At 34.0% G+C, this 15,806-nt stretch overlaps 4 protein-coding genes across 4 annotated transcripts; all 4 read right to left on the bottom strand.

The window, feature by feature from the left end:
* Window positions 1-76: 76 nt before the first annotated feature.
* Window positions 77-1,693, bottom strand: LOC124454147 (chondroitin sulfate N-acetylgalactosaminyltransferase 1-like). The gene has a single exon (XM_047004955.1). It carries the CDS (start codon window positions 1,691-1,693, stop codon window positions 77-79), a length of 1,617 nt encoding a protein of 538 aa, XP_046860911.1.
* A 1,485-nt stretch (window positions 1,694-3,178) lies between these two features.
* LOC124454323 (elongation of very long chain fatty acids protein 4-like) lies at window positions 3,179-7,331 on the bottom strand. Its single transcript, XM_047005142.1, has 8 exons — window positions 7,175-7,331; window positions 6,908-7,098; window positions 5,099-5,182; window positions 4,875-4,931; window positions 4,426-4,525; window positions 3,972-3,980; window positions 3,685-3,812; window positions 3,179-3,438 (listed from the first exon to the last, which is right to left on the bottom strand). The coding sequence occupies exons 1-8, from the start codon at window positions 7,257-7,259 to the stop codon at window positions 3,262-3,264; spliced, it is 831 nt and encodes a 276-aa protein (XP_046861098.1). The 5' UTR covers window positions 7,260-7,331; the 3' UTR covers window positions 3,179-3,261.
* A 2,152-nt stretch (window positions 7,332-9,483) lies between these two features.
* On the bottom strand, window positions 9,484-10,299 carry LOC124454350 (D(3) dopamine receptor-like). Its single transcript, XM_047005160.1, has one exon. The coding sequence runs from the start codon at window positions 10,296-10,298 to the stop codon at window positions 9,534-9,536; it is 765 nt and encodes a 254-aa protein (XP_046861116.1). The 5' UTR covers window position 10,299; the 3' UTR covers window positions 9,484-9,533.
* Window positions 10,300-10,869: 570 nt separating this feature from the next.
* On the bottom strand, window positions 10,870-11,925 carry LOC124454146. Its single transcript, XM_047004954.1, has one exon. The coding sequence runs from the start codon at window positions 11,866-11,868 to the stop codon at window positions 10,870-10,872; it is 999 nt and encodes a 332-aa protein (XP_046860910.1). The 5' UTR covers window positions 11,869-11,925.
* Window positions 11,926-15,806: the final 3,881 nt, after the last annotated feature.

Raw genomic sequence — 15,806 nt, 5'->3', positions numbered from 1 at the left:
GAAAAGTATCTAACATGAATTTGGAGAAAAATTCAATTTGGAAAATTATAGAGACGAGGAGTTTGAAAACTCACTTTTATTTTATCGTATCATTTGTTTGATCAAAAGAAAGTTTTCTAACATCCAGTAAAACACCATCCAAACTTTTTTTCAATTCTCTCAGTTTATCTGCATGATAAGAGGTATTCTTGTCTTTCATGCTCGTCGGTTTTTTGATGGAATCAATTCGAACTTTAAGACTTTTAATTTCTGCTATTGCAACATCAATTTCATTCATATCTTTTTGAAGTTTCATTATTTTCATTTTTGTTTTCCAGTCCGGTTGTTTATCGCTAAACAAATTACTTCCGAAAGCTAGTCTACTCATTTGCACATGTGATCCTTCTAGCCTAGCCTTAACCGTCATGCATGATAAGTATTGAATTTTTGTTAAATTTGGATCACAATTTTTGGGATGATAAATATGAAATAGCCCTCGATCTGTTGCTCTTATGACTGTGATGTTAGTATTGATGAACTTTCTGAATAATGCAACATCCTCTCCGCCCCAACCTTTAATGGACGTATTGAATCCTTTTGATCTCGTGAAATCGTCTCTGTAAATGCAAGACATGCCGAAGCCAAAATCAACCCAAAGACCGTTTCCTTTTTTTGCAAATAGCCGTCGCTTAATGTCTGGAATATTGCTATAATAAACTGTTTCAGGGTTGTATAAGGAAAACACAATAGGGAAATAGACCATTTTACCAGGATCTGTATAAAATCTACATCGATCAATAAAACTAGCGTCAAAATACACATCAACATCGCAAAAAAACATAATGTCATTTCCTTTGCTCCACGAGAGAACACCTGTTTGCAGGCCAACTCCGCGAGAAAAATAAGCATTTGAAAAAATCACCTTATAGTTACGGAATTTCTTTTTCTTTTCAAACTCCTTGAGTGAATTAATTACATCCTGTTTGCCATCATCACCAAAGTACACCACTGTCAAGTAAACATTAAGCTGCAAACAGCAGTCGCCAAAATGTTTCAAAAATAACTTAAGTTGCGCTTGTCTGCCAGACAATGGAATTATTACATTAACTCGTCGCTTCAATGTGCTAAAACTCTCAATGCTCTGCCGAAGCTGTATATTGTTATATGGACGGTACACTTTAACTCTTTCATATTTGTCAGTCGACTTTGGTATTTTAAAGATGAAGTCATATTCCATTCCATAAGCGCGATCTAATTTACTAATGCCATTGACTAGATTGAGTTTTGTAATCTGTTCATACTGTCCTTTGTGCAATAATTTCTTGTTTACATGATTCACAGCAAATTTCAGTGTTTCTTGATGATCATCCAAACGTTCTCCTTTGATTGTTCGTGAAGGTTCATCGTTCGCACCATCTTTGTTGACACTAAACACTGTTTGATATGTAAAACTATCATATGGCGTTATATCAAATGGCTCGTTTTGGCGTCGTATTTTAACTCCTGCAAACATTCTCTTCCACGATGATTTTGACTCATATTTTTCTTTGTCCTTATGCAGATGCTCAAGTGCTCTTAATTGCTGCATCAATGCGTGTTTGTCTCCAGTAAGTACGTGCATCCTATGTAATAACAAAAGGATTTCAACTAAAGCTACTCCAAGACCAACAACTAGCAAAACCACTGAATATTTGTTGTTGCAAAGCCTTGCCATTGAGCCAATACACAATCCAATCTTTCCAGGTTGATAACAGTTTTGAAATACACTGTTTATTATTATTGACCTACCGAAAGAAACAAGCACACGGCGTACATGTAATATCATTGATAAACATTTTGCTCCTCATATTACAAAATAACCCCATCCAAAAATCGATAATATTTATGTTGAACCTGATACCTACGTACGTATTTGAAGCTTAGCTGATGCCTCTTCAACGTTTAGCCAGTGTGCAGGGTCAAGAATTATCTTTCAGAGACAATATTATAACTTGGGTCTATAAAGAAATCTTGGACATTTCTTTTTGATTAAAATCATATTTAGTTCTTAGTAGATACAGTTTTTGGTACAATGTTCTCTTTTTAAACCTTTGCTATGCTCAATTCTGTTTCGTCAATAGTTGTTTCGACTAGAAATCAACTGAAAATGCTGAGTTGATGCTAAAAAATATTAAGAAATTTATATAAACAGTTTAAAACACTGGAGAGTGTATTATGTGCGCTTCTGATATAGGCGTGCATGTCTTGAGGGCAGGGGGGGTGATGTACCCTCAAGAAAGTTTGACGATTGAAAAGTCGGGGAAATTTTTAAATTTTTGGTGGCAAAATATACAGAGAAAGATTTCCTGCCTATACTTAGTACGTGCTAACGATAAACCTTGAGTTTGGGTCTATAAGCTATAAATGTTCACAGTCGCTGGAAATTTACAATATTTCCATTGTAACCTGCCGACAGCAGTTGTTTGCAGCAATTGAAAGATGTTTAATGTTTGAAGCACTCGAAAATTCCTTGACTAAGTATTGAAATACTTGGCTTGTTCTTGTCTAGAGATTGAAACACTCAAAACTTTTTGTGAATGTATTAAAGCACTCAGACGTCTTTGCCAATGTATTAAAGCACTTAAATGTCAAAAGTCCTTGTTGATATTATTTCAATATTTAAGATTGCTTTAATTTTAGCGATGAAACTACACTGTTTGCGTGGTATGATGAATTTGAAAGCAGCCGTAAAATATTATTTCGGTCAACGAGTCAAAGATAAAGAAAATGCATGACGTCATTTGCATATTCGCTAATCACGTCCCAAGTTGAAGCTTTGTAGTTTTTACGTGAATTCCTTAACATGGAGGAAACTCTAGCGATGCCCCACGCGCATGCAAGCAGTGAAAGAATAAAGTACTTGCAAATTACATTGTTGACTGTTCCTCCTACGACGTTCAGAAATGTTTTGGATTTCCAAATTCAAAACTTTCAAACAATTTCTATATTCAAAATTTTCACTGGGACTGCCCCCCACTGCATCCCTTATCTTCTACCGTCACTGGTATGAAGCCACGTTGGCGTGGTAAAGAAGTCAAAGAAGTCTTCAAATAACTTTTGATAGGATTCAGTATGTTATGTTGGAAGTGACAAATAAGTTTGCCTTTTTCATACAAGCGACATTAAACAATGAAACTAAAATCAAATATTCGTTACATCATTCAACTGTCAAAAACAAGATGAAATTTAATTTTAAATTCTTGAACATTACTGGTACTTTTAATAGTCTAAATGCTGGTATTTTCACTGTCTCTTTCCTTTCATAGATTTAAGTAAGTATTCTTTCACACAGAAATTCATAAATAACAAAAAGAGAGTGATGTCATAGCCAATAAATACCCAAAGCAACCATCGCGGATAGCTGCATCCTTTAACGAACATTGCATTTACCAGATAAATAAAAACCATTGAGAATTGGAGCTGAATAAAAAAAACATACAAAAATTGATGTTACCCTCGTTTAGTTACTGATTATCAAGACATTGCTAATGCAAAAGTATTCTCCATTGAGGTTTAAGTCGGTATATTTCTTTAAGGAGTTTTACACAAATCATAGCAACTAAGGATTTCTTTTTTAGTGTCTCGTGATCACACAAAGCAAATTACAATGATTAAAAAAGCTCAGTCCGTGAAACATAAACATAATAATCTAAAATATTAACTCACCAGTTGAATAGTTGTCAAATATTTCTTCCACCATAGGTACTTTCTGTATTGAGGACCAAGGGCAGATATCAAGTAGTAAAAATACATTACTACATGGACGAGGCAATTCAACATCGCGCCAAAGTAGGCTTCAGATATATGGATAATTAAAAACGATTATAATAATTAACAAAAAAAATATTATGCTTGATGACACCTAAACTATATATAAAATATATATCAGCTCAATTGAATGTCACACAATACCAAAGTCCTAGGATTCAAAAAATCTTGTTTTGTTCACTTACATGTTCCTCCTGAAAAAAAAAAGATGGATAATACGAGAAAATTTTTACTGGCTTAAAGATTGAGTTCAAAATATCATTCATGCATTGCGCGCGTGGTTATGCATCTCGAATTAACTGTATAAGACTACTTCACTAGTAATCCTTTTTGCTAATCACTCTGAATTGAATTATTCATTTTTTAAGAAAAAATAGTTCATATATGTAATTCTACAATTATTACATCTTTTTTTATAAATGTATTACGTGAAATTGTCTGGCCGAGTTGGCTACACTCTCATATGAAAAAAAGCGCGCAATGAATTATGGTCGACAATCACTCTTTCATATTGAATTGCACGAAGAGAACCACTAAAATTAGGAGTTAATTTAACATAATTTAGTTGAAGTTTTTTTAAAAACAATCGACAGTATATTTACGTACTGACAAAAACAACAAAATAGTGATTTAATTAACCTGGCTGCCACTTTACAACGACCCACCACAGAAAACAAGCACTTGTATGATGGTAAGCGTGCAGAAAGGATACCGATTTCTTTCTCAAGATCAGAAAAACCTTAAATATCAATAGTTTGTGTCAACATTACATGCGCCTAGCATTTGTTCAAAAGGCCTTTTTAAAACGAAAAATATCTGCGTACTTTTATGGAATAACTTAATTGTTTCGTTAAATGGTTAGTTGTTGACTCTGTTGTATTGCTTTGTTTCGAGAATAGTTAAGGAAGGAGGAGAGAATTAGTAGTATTTAGTAGTATTTAGTAGTCCTCTGTAGTCAAAATATATTAATTACTCTCATACAAAACATAAAATAAAAACAATGTTTGTCAACATAGCTGAATAAATATTTTACTTAGCCTAGAAAACGAAGCACAAATTTTTCATTTTGTACATCTGTCAAAACATACCGTGTCGAGAAATTCCACAATCTTTGAAAGAAAAAACAGCCAATTCACTCTAGCAAGCTATAGAATAATGAATTGAACATTTTAACAGAATATTAATTATTAACTATCTTCTGTATATTGCTATCCTAAATTGTCGTGTTTTGTTTATGTGGGAATATTCTTCAATAATCCTGTGAGATTTAAAAATTAATATTATAAATACTAGATTTTTAAGATGTAGTTACCCGAACTAAATCCTCGCGATCTTCATTTTCAACTCCTTGACAAAAGTAGTTAAAACTCGGTATATTCAAAAGAGCCTGTACAAACTGAAACAAGACGTTTTGTAATTGATATATTGGTCTTCAATGACATACAACTCTACATAATATTTTTGGTGTGTTTTTTAATATGTACAACTCTTTGGTTTCTACTTGCTATTCTTGTTGTCATATTTCAAATACTTTTTAATTCTTCCTAAGATGAAGTAGATTACGAAAATAGCTAGCTAACTGTTGCTAACAGCAAATACGTGAATGAAACAAATGGTACACATATTGGTTGCCATGGTAACTAATTGTAACTCACAAGTCAAAATGTTAAGCGCAGTGAACTATAATAACAACTGGAACGGTAACTCCTTTAGTTTTTCCCATGATTGTTTGAAGCCAAACTCTCCCCTTAAACAATGCGTATTTTCTTGGCGACCGACGTTTGTTTTGGCTTGTTGGTAGTTGAAAACAGTGAAAAATTATTTGTTTTCATTTTTTGACACATTTTGTGCTTTAAAATTGCATCTACCATAATTAGCGTATGCCTCAGCAAGATATTTCGAGAAGAAACATAATCGGCAAAAATTGTGGACGATTGTTTTTAACAATACATTACACCAAGTTTATCGGCCCGTTATATGCAATGTGTTCATTTTCTTTTCTATCTTTGTATGCTTTACACGGACAGCACAAGCATAGGGTGTTATGTATTTGAAAAATAAACTTGATTTTTACACATTTCAATCGAGAAAATAGTTTTTTAAGAATCCTTCTGCGAGGATCTTGCACTTTTCCACACTTTTCTTTATGACACTGAGCTATATATATATATTTGCAGATGCGTATATTTTTATTTTTTGAGAAATGCTCTTAAAAACACATTTTTCTACTTGGAAAGTTGCTCAATTTTTACGAAACTTGGTAGGATTATGTATTAAAAACGCAGAAAAAGCAACAAAAAATCGCGCGGATTTTTGGTAATTTTTGTCTTTGCTTTAACGTTTTTCAGCAATACTATAAGTTTTGGCCAATTTTTTTGACATTCTGCAAGTTTGACTAATATTCTTCAAGTTTAATAGTATTTTGAAAAACTAACACAAGGTTTACTTTTGAAATTTTATAAATATAAAAATGCCATATTTTTCGCAAAAGGGACCGGAGCTACCTGCAAGCTGGCATCATGCTGGCTTCTAAGATGGCGGCGAAGTTATCATTCCAGTTGATATTATAGTTCACTGGTTAAGCGTGGTCAAAAATTGTAACCCATAATGGCTACCAAGGTCATAAATACTCATTGAGCAGATTTTTTCAGAACGATGTAGAGTTTTCAACTAAGGAATATTTTTCTTTTTGTACACTTTTCAGCATGCGCGTAAACTTAGCAAGTTATCTACTAAGGCCATGGCCCTCCACATGTGTCACATTAAACTTATCTTCTTACAAGTTTTCAAAACACGTGTGCCTTCTATTTGATCATTATTATAATGTCCTTATTACAATGATCATTGTTGATCAATCGATTGTGGCTGATAAAAAAAGCGGTAAGAGGATTGAACTCCTTCAAAACTCGCAAACTGAGCCAGAGATGAATGACACATTTCTAATCAAAATACTCTAGCGTGAGACGGAATAATCCTTCTATACAACGCCCTCTCTAACCGTACCTACACATGCCCGCTTCTTAGCAATTCTGTTTAATTTTGGAAATAAAGATTAAAAAAAAGATGTGGACAGCACACGTAGCTAAAGATCAATAAATTTCATTAAATATAGGTAATATACCTCACAGAGCATAGACAGAGACAGAGCAACGAGCAACATATTGTAAACGATAAGAGCTCCACGAATTTCTAGTTTTCGTCTTGAAGTCATGAATTTCTGACCAAACAATACCAGAATTACGTAGCAAAATAGTATCAAAGGTAGTGACCATATATTCGATATCAAGAACCATTTCGAAGTTCTTGGATCAACTAAAATGTGGAATGACAAAATAATCGTATTTCTCAATTATATAGCAAAATAAATCTTCGTACAGATACAACCTACCGTTGTTTGTTGCTGAATGATAAAATATTACAAATTTTCTTAAACCACCAAAAATACGAGAGCTAATAAAGTAGTCGTCAGTCATGTTATAGTTACAAACTTTTTACTATTTTAAACCTAACTATGAAGAGCAGTGAACAGCTATAGGTTCATCTACGATATTAAAAAGCACGACAAACAACATCATTATAGACTTAGAGTATTAAGACACGTGGTGACAGGAGATATTACGGTCATAAGAGCGAGGGATTATTCGTATGTTTGTGACGAGTCGATGTCCAAACAAGTAACATGGAGTTTTCTTTTTATTTGCTGCTTTTCAGTTTTTTTCTTTCATTAACTGTTTGTAAATACACATATCATATAGCTACGCTGAAAAAAAGCTGAATAGAAACATGCTTTATAAAGTTATCTAGAACATTATTTGAAAGTCAATGGTTTGATAGGATTATTTAAATAAATGATTAGTCCTAAATCAATTCTTGTTGACATAAATTGAAAAATGCACGTTACACCAATTTTAGGAGTTTGCCAAATGTTCCTCATATGAAAATGATTATTCAAACTAAGCTGGTAGAAAAACTAGATATTTATGGTAACGGAATTATGAAGTTAAATCAAACTGTTTTTAAAACCGTTTGCTTCACAATCATTGCTCATTAACTCTTAACACAGAATGCAATGCACACAACATCTCTTGTAGCATTTTAAATATGAATGTAGTTTACAACTTTTTGCTCTTCTGACAAAGTTTATATAATATTTTTTTAGTTGCAAGATGCAGTGTTACGCCGAAGACGATATGATAGTCTTTTGTTTACATTTATGCCATTTAGGTAATAGATATTTGATGAACAAACAGTGAAAACCTGACGATGGCACAGGGTATTCTCATTGAATCGGCTGGACATTCAAGGTTAGCACTCGACCCTGCACGTTGTCACGCGATAGACATTCGCCTGCCTTGAATAAAGATCAAATATTCGCGAAAAAAAGCCGATTGAAAAAATGCAATTTTGCATGTTAAGTGTATGGGAGCTCATTAAGTTCAAAACAGCAATGCTGCAATAGCTTTCCTTTTAGTCGTTTTAACAGTAAACGTTTATAGTTTTATAAGCATTGATTTGTATAATTGACCTTTGTCGTTTCACTGGTGGCTAGCTGATCTCTATTGAAGGCGGAATTACTTTAAAAAAGAGAACAGCCGAAAAGAAAGGAATATACAAATGAGCACCCAGAGCGAATTAAAAGCACCCTCGCAAAATATGTCCAGAAATGGTACAAGGTTATTAGCAAAATAATTACTCATATCAATCATAAATTTTTGAAATTCAATGGACAAACAAAATATTTTGAATTTTAATTCTTTATAGATTGAAAAACTTTATTTACTGCATCCAATTTCAATTTTTCTTGCCTCGTCTTTCAAGTTTCAACAGTATATGCACCACTTTATTAAAGTAACTACGTAGGAATTTTATACAGTAAAAGGATATATTCTACAGATGATGACTTGTAATTTTTGTCGAGACGATAGACAGAATTTTTGTAGAGACGTGAGTTAAAGTATGTTTACTTTTACGGAATGTCAATCACTTTTTGTTTTATTAAAGTAAACAGGGGATATTTACGTAATTTGACTACTGGGGTAAGGTTCTTGCACAAGAGAACCTAACCTGAGAGTAGGTTACAAAAGCTGGCTATATTTTAAGAATGCTTTGTCACACTGTCATAAAAGATTATCGAAAAGTAAGCACACAATTTGATGAATAAGCATTCGGGAGTTTCTCCCTATGACAAAACGGTTCTTTCTACAATTGAAGGTTTGTGTAAAATTCTTCGGAAAAGTTTATAAATGTTCTAAAAGTAAGCAGAAAAACTGCAACGAGTGTTCCAGTAGCATTTGCAATCAAAAATTGTATTATAACTATAGCTAGCTTTTTATTATATTCAAGAATCCCTCCTTTTATATTATGGTATAATTTTCCATTCTCTGTTGTTATGGAAACATTCTGGAGTTCTGCACACATAACTTATTCACACAGCTTACGTCGCAAAAGTTTTAAAGCTTCTTTGCGAAGCAACGCTTGTTTCCAGAAGAAAATTAACGAATTAACGCATGAATTAATGACAAAATTTGTAACATACCACGAATGCGCAATTCTATACTTGAATTTGTCCTCTTTGAAGTAATAAAGAGTTGCAACTAGTCCAGGCAGATAACAGAGATAAAAAATACCCACGACAAGTGCACATGACCGTGCTAGTTTCGTTTCTTGCATAAAAAATTTTCTCCTTTTCTTTTTTGAAAGCTTGTTCGCTTCTTCGTCCTGATTTTCGCTGCTGTCGTTCCAAGGTTTCACTCTTTTCCAACAGTAAGAAAGATCATGGTGTACGCCACTGCATTTAAGACTAGCGTGGAACCAATGAAAAAGGCAAGACAAATGTTGTATGCCAAAGCAGACACCACAACAATAGGCGTTAGGGTTACGATGACAAATGACCAACCGATAATGTACTGAGTACACAACTTTTTTGTTACGTAGTTGCGATGTGCGATCGGATGCAATACACTCAAGTATCTTTCAAACGTCAATGCACATATAGAGGTAATTGATAAAGCACCAGGAACGATTCCTGTTACTGTCAACAGCAATATAATGATGCATTTAGCCGTGCCAACAATTTCACTGTACATCAGATATGTGAACGATGGAACACTGACTGTGGGGATAAGCAAATCGACCACAGAATGAATAAGAATCAGGTAGTTACAAGGTTTGATTTGTAGAATTGAGCTTTTTGATATCGTTGCAATACAAACACCGTTCAATAGAATTGCTGGAAATATGAGTACACAGTTCACAATGCAGACAGCAATCTGGTTTTGAACATATCTTGATGACGGGAAACGACGGATGATGAAGGACGGACTGTTTTCATACGAACAAATATACACTGATGCGTTGTCAACCATTTTATATTTACTTAAGGTTCTCCTCACTGATCGTCCATAACAACGATCATTATTGCATATTTTAAAATGTAAAACACGAAAATTTTGATGTTTGGAAATGAACCGGCATAGACCTGTTTGTTTTTTGCCATCAAGTTGGTAACGCATGACTACGATGGGGTATGGGTGTTAATTGAAACTTTATTGCGGTGCAGATTAAATTCTCTCACTAGTGGTATCACATAGCACTTTAATCACATCACTCTTTTAAATGTTCACGTGCAATACTTATTTTTTCATTCTCATTATAGACGTGCATTCATGCAGCAATGCAAAAGAGAACTGATGAATTTAATCTTCATGCAAATAAATTTAATGTTCATGCAAACTAACTTTAGCCACACATTTAACATTTGGCAAAAGATCTAAGTACTGAACTCTTTCTTACAGCAACATGAAGTGATATTTTTCAAAACTTGAAGAACTAACCACTCTTTAACCATACATCCAAACACTATTTTCATTAACCAAGTATTTTACAAGGACTGTGCTTTGCAAGCAAATAATTCATTCAATAAATGCTAGCTAATAGTTTTGCACAATTGCACTGTTTCAGCCGTAGTGTTTAATTCAACATGAGCAGTATGTCAACGTGCAACATATACGTAGCTAAGATATCAGTACAAAAATTCAATCCACTTTATTTACAAGAAAGCATCGTTATCTATAGTTATGTTTCTTAATCATTCTTGACTGTGCTTACAACATTCACTTTTGGAAAAAAGACATCTCGTTTTAGTTTTTGAAAGACTCGTATTGTCTCCTTTCGTAGTATAGGTCTTTTCCAAAAGAACACAATCGAGTTCAAACTACAATTGATGGCAAAATTTGTGACGTACCATGAATGAACAACTCTGTAAATCAATTTGTTTGTGTCAATGAAGTAGAGACTTGCTACAAGACCGGGAAAGTAGCATATGTAAAACAAGATCACAACAAAAGCACATGATCGAGCAAGTTTTGACTCCAGAAGAATGTTCTTCCTTTTATTCAGTCTAGTTCGGCCACTTTTTATTCCTGATCTCTCGCGCTCACGGATGGAATTATCGGGTTGAATTCTTTGGCCAACCGCTACAAATATTTTTATATAGGCAGCTGCATTTACCAGTAGGCTTATTCCAATTACAATCACCATTCCCGTGTAATACACAAGTACAAATCTGGACGCATAGGGCACACCGATTGATAGAATTGCAGTTGAGACAATCATATAGATAATAAAAACCTTTTTCGTTAAGTAATTCAGATGAAAGATGGGACGTATTACACCCATATATCGTTCAAATGTGATAGCGCACAATGAAGCGAGAGACAATCCACCTGGAATTAAGCCAATAGTGGTAAGAACGAATAATGTTGTACAGCTGCTATTACCATTTATTTCACTGTATATAAGGTACGTGAAAGATGGGATTGTTAAACAGGCAACCAAGAGATCTGTAACAGACTGGATTCCAATAAGAAAATAACAAATTTTTCCGCGGAGAAGACGGCTTCGCAAAACTGTGATCAGATAAATCCCATTGAGTAAAATCGCTGGTATTACAAGCACAAAATTCACGACACACACCAGCATTTGATTCAGTATGTATTGATTTGATGGGAAAACCAAGATGATGAACGCTGGGCTATTTTCTGTGCCACAAAATTTAAAAACTTTCTCGGTTGTTGTGTTCATTTTTGTCGATTTGATGTGGTGTCGCTCTTTTGCTCTTCCGAAGAAAAATAAAGCTTTTTATCAATGTATAATTGGATTAAATAGGTAACATGACAAATCACTAATTGCACCGCAAGTAGAGATTATACGTGTAAAGACTTGCTCCAAAGAGGTGACGACTTTCGCATTTGTTTTTTACAAAAGTTTACATGCAGTCAATATGAAGATAACACAGTTTTAGCGTTTGGCTATGGCTATATTTAGCGTAAACTAAAATTTGAAGTACAATTATATACTGAGCAATAATTTTGGTGACGGTTTGTTGATTATTCTGGTATTTTGTGGTGAGCAGGCATGCAGAAACACGGAAAGTTAGCTATAAAATGTTCTTTTCTGATAATTTTAAAAAGTTAATACGCGGTGTTTAAGGTTTGCTTACACAAGTCTGTGCTAGCCTGTATTACTAGCTCGTGAGATCAAACTCAGCGCTTTATTCTTTCATGATAGCAAAGAGCACAATGTGCGTAGCGTGCATTTTCCCATCAAAATCAGTAATTCCTCTCCCCACTTGTAAGCAGGCTTCGCAGCTCCTTTGTATTTAATTTCAACATCGCTTAGGAGCTAATTGTTTGAATGAAGTTTCACAGCTAGCCTGGTCAAAAAGCGCATGATATCAGAGATATGCGTATAGACTTCACTAAGCCAACTGCGATTACTGGCTTCATGCAATCAGCCCTTTAATTCAATCAGAAATCAAAATACTATTCTGTAGACCTAACCACATTGCTCGAATTGTTTCTGAATAGTTTTCATATTTGGTCTACGTAAAGATAAACAAAAAACTTACGATGTTTGTGGAATGGCGCCAAAGGTGTCATATTGACGTAACAGAACAGCATTAGCCAATAGACGTAATAAAATCATAACAAAACCAATACCATACGCAAAGTTATCATTTATCAACAAACACAAACTAAATAACAATTATTCATATTCAGAAACTTTTTTTTGAGCCTCGTTTCACATATTTGCTCGTTAAACCGTAATTATTCTTTGTGTACTTTTGTTGACATTGCTAGTATTCAACAGACTTGAAATGGTGGAGAACCAACCTGTTTTATATACTTTTGCTGGGTAAACATTTTGGTGTTCAGTCACTGTAGAATAACTGACTTCTTAAGAATGAATTGTTATGCTGTAAATTTTAGTTGGCAGTAACGGTATTAAACATGCTGGCTACATCGCTCTGTCTATATATTTAATGGCCACTCAAATTCATATGAAATTCATTTGACGATACTCGATAGACTATTGACGACACATTGAAGTTACATAGATATTTGGTAAAATCGAGCATTTCCTATAGAGGACACGCAGCGCATGAGTAACTTTCGAGTTTCAATTAAGATAATTGTTTTTCAGTCATAGCTTACAGCTGCACAAGATTAGTCTCAAAGTTAGTCGCATGTCTTTCGTCAGCTATAAGACAACACCGCACAAACTTTAAAATGACGCATTCAGAAGACATTGTTTTGCAATAAGGGCAATCATTCAAAACAAAACAAAAAAAGGTAGAAAAAGGCTCCCTCTGCTATATTTATGATTTGTAATATTTTTATCAAAATCTTTAACATTGAAACAACTTTTGTACTATATACGCGTGTTTGAATAAGCAGTTGATATATGACCAGAATGAAAAATGTGCGATTACAAGACAATAAGCTACTGATCCCTGTTCATCTGTCAACAAACCACTAAGTTTTTTTGTTCCAACGTGACTGTCAGAGTTTGCCAAACAAGAAAGGCAACAATAATCAAGTCGCTACTCAAGCCGCCAGGAGAAGGTTACTTATTATTCTCGATGGAGATTTTACCATAAATTCTACACGCTATGATAGAAGTGTGTTTCACTTATGCTGTCACAAGTTAATAAAATGGCCATTTGAAAGTTCGCACAGGAAGTTCCAAAATGCATGGCAACTTCCATGATTACAACTTTGAATAAAAAGTTCAATTTTATTTCTGATTTCAAACATAGAGTGAGGACGGCTACTTCTTTTTATTTGGCAAAAGAAATTACGAGGTCAAAATTCGTTGCATAAGCATTTTAACGAATATCAATCATTTCTTTTCATTCAATATGGAAGATGACAAGTTTATAAGACAGTATAGATCAGTTTTCTAAAAGTGGAATTTTATCGTTGAAATTTAAGGTGCTTTAGAAAATCCCTAAAAGGCACACCTCTTTGCAATCAAAATTGCTTTTATTACTCCGCTTCACTAGTAATAAGCAAGTATCCGTTTCCCCGGTTCATATGAAACTAGGGGCGGATCTAGGGTATGTCAAATCAGTCACGCGACGACATATGTTTATAGTTCAAAAATTATTTATCAAATTTAATGATTACAATTTTTTTGATCATTAAATTTTCGTTCTGTAATCGTTTGAATTTCATGGTCAAAATTCTGTTTTATGTATGAAGACCTATACAAATACCACCTCAGTAAACAGATCAGGGATGGCTCGACTGGTTCGACCAATAACGGAGTTCGAGAACGCTTATTTAAGCCATTGCTTGAATTTAGCAGCACAACATTGAATCCCTCGGCATTCACATCTCATAAACCAAATACATGAAAATTTTCACTGTGGATTTGATTTGACGTTAAATTTTGCACTAAGATCTATGACAAACAGTAACAGAAAACTTACTTGTTCACTTGAGCGTGAAAAGATGGTGGTTCTGAATTGAAACTCCCAGAATAATATTCTATCAATCACCGACAGATGCATAGAAAAACAAGCCTTAGATGAATGCCCCCATATTGTACAGAGTCCGTTTGGCTGTTACCAGTGATCGCGCTCTTCTTGAATGTCAATTTCATTTGGTCAATTATTTACCATAAAACTTTTCCCTTCAAAATTTAAAAATTTGGCTCCTAATTGTACCTTTGGACCCAGTCTACTTCAATCGCTTAATAAAAGTCACTACGACAATCGTACGACAATAAATAATACGACAATCGCTTAATAAAAGTCATTTCACAGTAAGTACGAGCATTGGCGACCCAGTAATCTGTTTAGGTTTTTTATGCCATCGATTTAGGTAGTAAATATATCCTTGATTAATATGCAATGTTTGTCACGCGCGCTATCTCGCGTGAGTTACACGTATGTATGGCTTATGGGTCTTATATAAGAGTTGATGATCCAGGACTATATTTTTATATGACGTAAGAACCAGATAACAAATACGGCTAACCTGACGTTTACTCCTCATTTGACTCTGAAGATGACTATTGCTAAGGTTGTCGAAACGTCAGTCAACAACAACGAAAAGAGTCCTTCTCAGGACTTTATTAACCTGGACGATCATCATTTACAAACATGTAACGATACTCCCGGGCTCAAACCATTTACTTTATAAACAAATGTTTGGGGTTTTTCAGTTTATGATCATTCATCATTCAATCATTGGACCGTCATACTACACATTGTTTAAGATTTGAGAAAACTAACATTGATTACATGAGAAGCTGTTTCCTATAACCTGTGATTTTGAGTCTTTTCTGATCCATGAAGCTTTTTATTTTGACAATTTGACTGAAATCGTATTAAAGCTGAGTATTTCACATGCATGAAATGTTGTCCCATGTCACATATTATCCCCTTTTCTAACTGAACACCTCATGTAAAGATGTCAAGGTGTGTTGATCTACGGCTCATACCAGATTGTTTGCCATAAATTCCAAAGGGCTATTGATGTATGAAAAGCATTTTCAATAAAGTAAAAATGTCTTCCTATGTAAGCAGATAAACCTTGAAATTTGGCAAAACAGCAAAGTATTTTTCATGATCACTAGGTAATTTTTCTGATGATCATTATAATTTCTAAACTAAATTATTTCAGATTTACATTTAAACGAGCTTTAATCATATGAAAAGATATTTATCATAA

This window comes from Xenia sp. Carnegie-2017, unplaced genomic scaffold (genome assembly GCF_021976095.1).
Source record: "Xenia sp. Carnegie-2017 unplaced genomic scaffold, XeniaSp_v1 HiC_scaffold_3, whole genome shotgun sequence".
Classification (NCBI taxonomy): Eukaryota; Metazoa; Cnidaria; class Anthozoa; order Malacalcyonacea; family Xeniidae; genus Xenia; species Xenia sp. Carnegie-2017.
This window is presented reverse-complemented; position numbering and strand designations above follow the sequence as displayed.

Coding starts and splice junctions, on each gene's coding strand:
- LOC124454147 (XM_047004955.1), bottom strand. CDS start 1,693: ATGGCAAGGCTTTGCAACAACAAATATTCAGTGGTTTTGCTAGTTGTT.
- LOC124454323 (XM_047005142.1), bottom strand. CDS start 7,259: ATGACTGACGACTACTTTATTAGCTCTCGTATTTTTGGTGGTTTAAGA. Junction 7,099..7,174: donor TCATTCAGCAACAAACAACG/GTAGGTTGTATC, acceptor TCCACATTTTAG/TTGATCCAAGAACTTCGAAA. Junction 4,932..5,098: donor ATCGCGAGGATTTAGTTCGG/GTAACTACATCT, acceptor ATTATTCTATAG/CTTGCTAGAGTGAATTGGCT.
- LOC124454146 (XM_047004954.1), bottom strand. CDS start 11,868: ATGAACACAACAACCGAGAAAGTTTTTAAATTTTGTGGCACAGAAAAT.
- LOC124454350 (XM_047005160.1), bottom strand. CDS start 10,298: ATGCGTTACCAACTTGATGGCAAAAAACAAACAGGTCTATGCCGGTTC.